The sequence below is a fragment of the Mesitornis unicolor genome, unplaced genomic scaffold, assembly GCF_000695765.1.
Source record: "Mesitornis unicolor isolate BGI_N332 unplaced genomic scaffold, ASM69576v1 scaffold24735, whole genome shotgun sequence".
Taxonomy (NCBI): domain Eukaryota; kingdom Metazoa; phylum Chordata; class Aves; order Mesitornithiformes; family Mesitornithidae; genus Mesitornis; species Mesitornis unicolor.
In genome coordinates this window covers 19,110-20,081 of record NW_010187857.1, presented here as the reverse complement: position 1 = coordinate 20,081, position 972 = coordinate 19,110, and the positions used below count along the sequence as shown (strand labels likewise).

At 61.8% G+C, this 972-nt stretch overlaps 1 protein-coding gene across 1 annotated transcript in view; it reads left to right on the top strand.

Moving 5' to 3' along the window:
• Positions 1–972, top strand: part of NGFR (nerve growth factor receptor) — a gene marked incomplete at its 5' end in the record, with an annotated part of 7,292 nt that overhangs the window by 5,436 nt on the left and 884 nt on the right. Inside the window, one exon of the mRNA XM_010185608.1 lies at positions 480–723. Within this exon, the coding sequence (XP_010183910.1) occupies positions 480–723 (244 nt within the window). The remainder of the gene's footprint in view (positions 1–479; positions 724–972) is intronic.

Below are 972 nucleotides of genomic sequence, written 5' to 3'. Positions count from 1 at the left end.
GACACGCCTGGGTGCGGCGGGAACCGGGTCACTCCCAAACAGGACCAGGCTGGTGAAGGCCGGGAAAGGGGCAAATCCCAGCTCTAGATGAGCCCAGCAGTGTGGGAGCTGCAGAGTCGGCTGCGTTGCCTTGCTTGGGTCCCGATGTGGATGTGGGGTGGATGGGGTCAGTTTGAGCCACATCCCTGGGCTTCAGTCCCAGCCATGACCAGGCACCATCAGCCATTTGGGACACGGGACACCTTCGGCTGGCCCTGGGGACCAGAGAGGCTGGTGCTATCTGGGGCCAGGGGATGAGGTGGCTTGCAAGGACAAGCCTGGGGACATGGGTATGGGGCAGAGCTTTGCACCTCAGCATACCCCACAGCTTTTGGAGGAAGCTCCCCACAGAGACCGTTGTCCCTTCACCAGTTTACCCATTAAAAGGCCTGGCTGGCCATGCCGCTAATTCTCATTTCTTTTCTCCTCCTGCCTGGCAGACCTCCACCCGCGCTGGACAACACACACGCCATCCCTGGTGGGCTCTGACAGCCCCGAACCCATCACCAGGGACCCCTTCAACACCGAGGTGATGCCCAGCACCATGGCAGACACTGTCACCACCGTCATGGGCAGCTCGCAGCCCGTGGTGAGCCGCGGCACCGCCGACAACCTCATCCCCGTCTACTGCTCCATCCTGGCGGCCGTAGTGGTGGGGCTGGTGGCCTACATCGCTTTCAAAAGGTGAGGGGACCAAGGCAGTGCCACGGGGTCACAGCAGAGGATTTGGGTAGCGGGGAACAGGCCATGTCCCCCCTTGGATGTCACCAAGAAGGGAGAGAGGGAGCCAGGCTGGGTGGGGAGGAGCTGGCTTTCAAAAATATGTGTGAGAAATCAGGTTGAAGGGTGAAAAAGGGAGACAGCAGCAGGGTGGGGGGGTAAGCAACAACCCCCGGCCAGGCCCTGGCTCGTTCTGGCCCACCCGCAAGGCGG